Here is a 1,836-nt window from a genome sequence, read left to right on the forward strand (position 1 = left end):
GAAGGACTCATTCCAAATTTAAAAATTAACAATATCCAAACATCTTTGACATTTCAGTTTGCATACATTACTCCACGTCATTGGACTTTTGGATTTTACAACATGAGAGCCCGACCAGATGAATGATTTGCATGTAGCTTCAATCTTTTTAAGGAGATAGAATCCTCTCCATTTTCTTTCTTCATTTCCTCTCTCCATTACTATAGTTTTCAAATATTTAGAATGTATAATAAATCATTAAACTCAATTAATGTCACACTATTGTATTTATGTATCACAAACTATGGTAATGGTAGAAATGGAGATGATGAAAAATGGAGAGGAGCTTGACTCCTTTTTAAGCACAAATTTTGGTATAGAAAAACACATCATCCAATATTGAGTAATAGCTAAAGTAATACTGTTTACCAATTGAACACGCCCAGCATAGCTGAGAAATTTTGCTGTCCAATGAGAATTTTTTTATCTTTTAAGATAAATAGTACTAATCATATCTTGAAATTTAAGAGTTTTACGAACTAACAAAAGCTCTAAAAAATTTACAATTCAAGATATTTGAAATGATAAATTCAAAAGGTTTAAATCATTTAAAATTTCTTTTTGTATGAATTTTTTTTTTGTAAGAAAGATATTGATAAATGGGAGAACTAAGGGTTTTACAACCTTGATACACAACAAACGGTTTGAGGCCGCCAACCTACGATATTACAGACCAATTAAAATTACGACATAAAAGACAAAAGGTCTTTGTTAAATTCGTAAAAATTACAATTGGAATGTGCAATGTCGCCAAAAAAAGACCACCTCCAAACCAAAATCTTGATATTCCAAATCATATTGTTAATATTCCAATCCTTGAGGCTAAAACAAAAATTTGATATTGTTAACTTGTTAATTAACATTGATCTCATTTCAACTTTTTATCTATATAAATATAGTTTACTCTGATGGAACTGTCTGCATTTCAATTCTTCACTCTCCTGGTGATGATCCAGTTGGTTACGAAGATTCCGGCGAGCGCTGGTTGCCTATTCATACGGTATCTGTTACGTCTTCTTTTTTTCGATTCGCTGCTGCATCTTCTATAGTTAGCAATGTGAGTACTAATATCCATTTGTAATGTGCAGGTTGAAAGTATAGTTTTGAGTATAATATCAATGCTTTCAAGCCCTAATATTGAGTCTCCTGCAAACGTAGACGCTGCGGTATGTTGTTAATTAATATTGAATATGTTAATTAATATTAACATTAGATATGCTCTTGATCTTGTTATGTTGTTGATCATGATGCAGATAGAATGGAGAGATAAGAGAGATGAATTCAGAAAGAAAGTGACTCGCTGTGTAAGAAAGTCTCAAGAAATGCAATGAATTACAAGAAGTGTTTGTTTGAATTTCCTATTTGTTACAGTTGTAGTAAGTAATATACTTCAAAATGTTGAACTTCCTTAAGTTTGATGGTTTAAATATTTAGTTGATTAGTTCAATGGTAATCAATTTTACATGTTTAAGGAGTACTATTTTATATCATCATGTTCTTGAGCCTTCTGTTAAACATGTTACTCAAATTTATGTTGATAAGAAGATATAAAAATCTTACACTCTAAGTAAAGTGAGTCATAGCTTTTTGGGATGGACCTGCAGTTTTTGAAATTGGATGTTTTTTCTTTAGTTGTGTTTTCTGTTTTGGTCAAATGGTGGTTGTGTATTTGACTTTGTGTGTCTTCAATAATGGTTCTAGAAAAGGTAAAGTTAGTAAAAGTTTTTTTACATTTTGAACAAATTTACACAAAAAGATGGGGTAATATTGAGTGCAACTTACCCTAGTATTCAAAAC

The 1,836-nt window shown here is 30.6% G+C and overlaps 1 protein-coding gene across 1 annotated transcript; it reads left to right on the forward strand.

Annotated features, from left to right (window-relative positions):
- Positions 1–283: 283 nt before the first annotated feature.
- LOC131631235 (ubiquitin-conjugating enzyme E2 7-like) lies at positions 284–1,370 on the forward strand. Its single transcript, XM_058902024.1, has 4 exons — positions 284–353; positions 939–1,096; positions 1,128–1,205; positions 1,293–1,370. Exons 1-4 carry the CDS (start codon positions 284–286, stop codon positions 1,368–1,370), a joined length of 384 nt encoding a protein of 127 aa, XP_058758007.1.
- Positions 1,371–1,836: the final 466 nt, after the last annotated feature.

Source organism: Vicia villosa, unplaced genomic scaffold, assembly GCF_029867415.1.
Source record: "Vicia villosa cultivar HV-30 ecotype Madison, WI unplaced genomic scaffold, Vvil1.0 ctg.000794F_1_1, whole genome shotgun sequence".
Classification (NCBI taxonomy): Eukaryota; Viridiplantae; Streptophyta; class Magnoliopsida; order Fabales; family Fabaceae; genus Vicia; species Vicia villosa.

Bases quoted from the DNA above. Each gene is read 5' to 3' on its own strand.
- LOC131631235 (XM_058902024.1), top strand. From the start codon at position 284: ATGGTAATGGTAGAAATGGAGATGATGAAAAATGGAGAGGAGCTTGAC. The intron at 354-938 runs GTATAGAAAAAC...ATATAAATATAG, and splicing joins CTTTTTAAGCACAAATTTTG to TTTACTCTGATGGAACTGTC. The intron at 1,206-1,292 runs GTATGTTGTTAA...ATCATGATGCAG, and splicing joins CTGCAAACGTAGACGCTGCG to ATAGAATGGAGAGATAAGAG.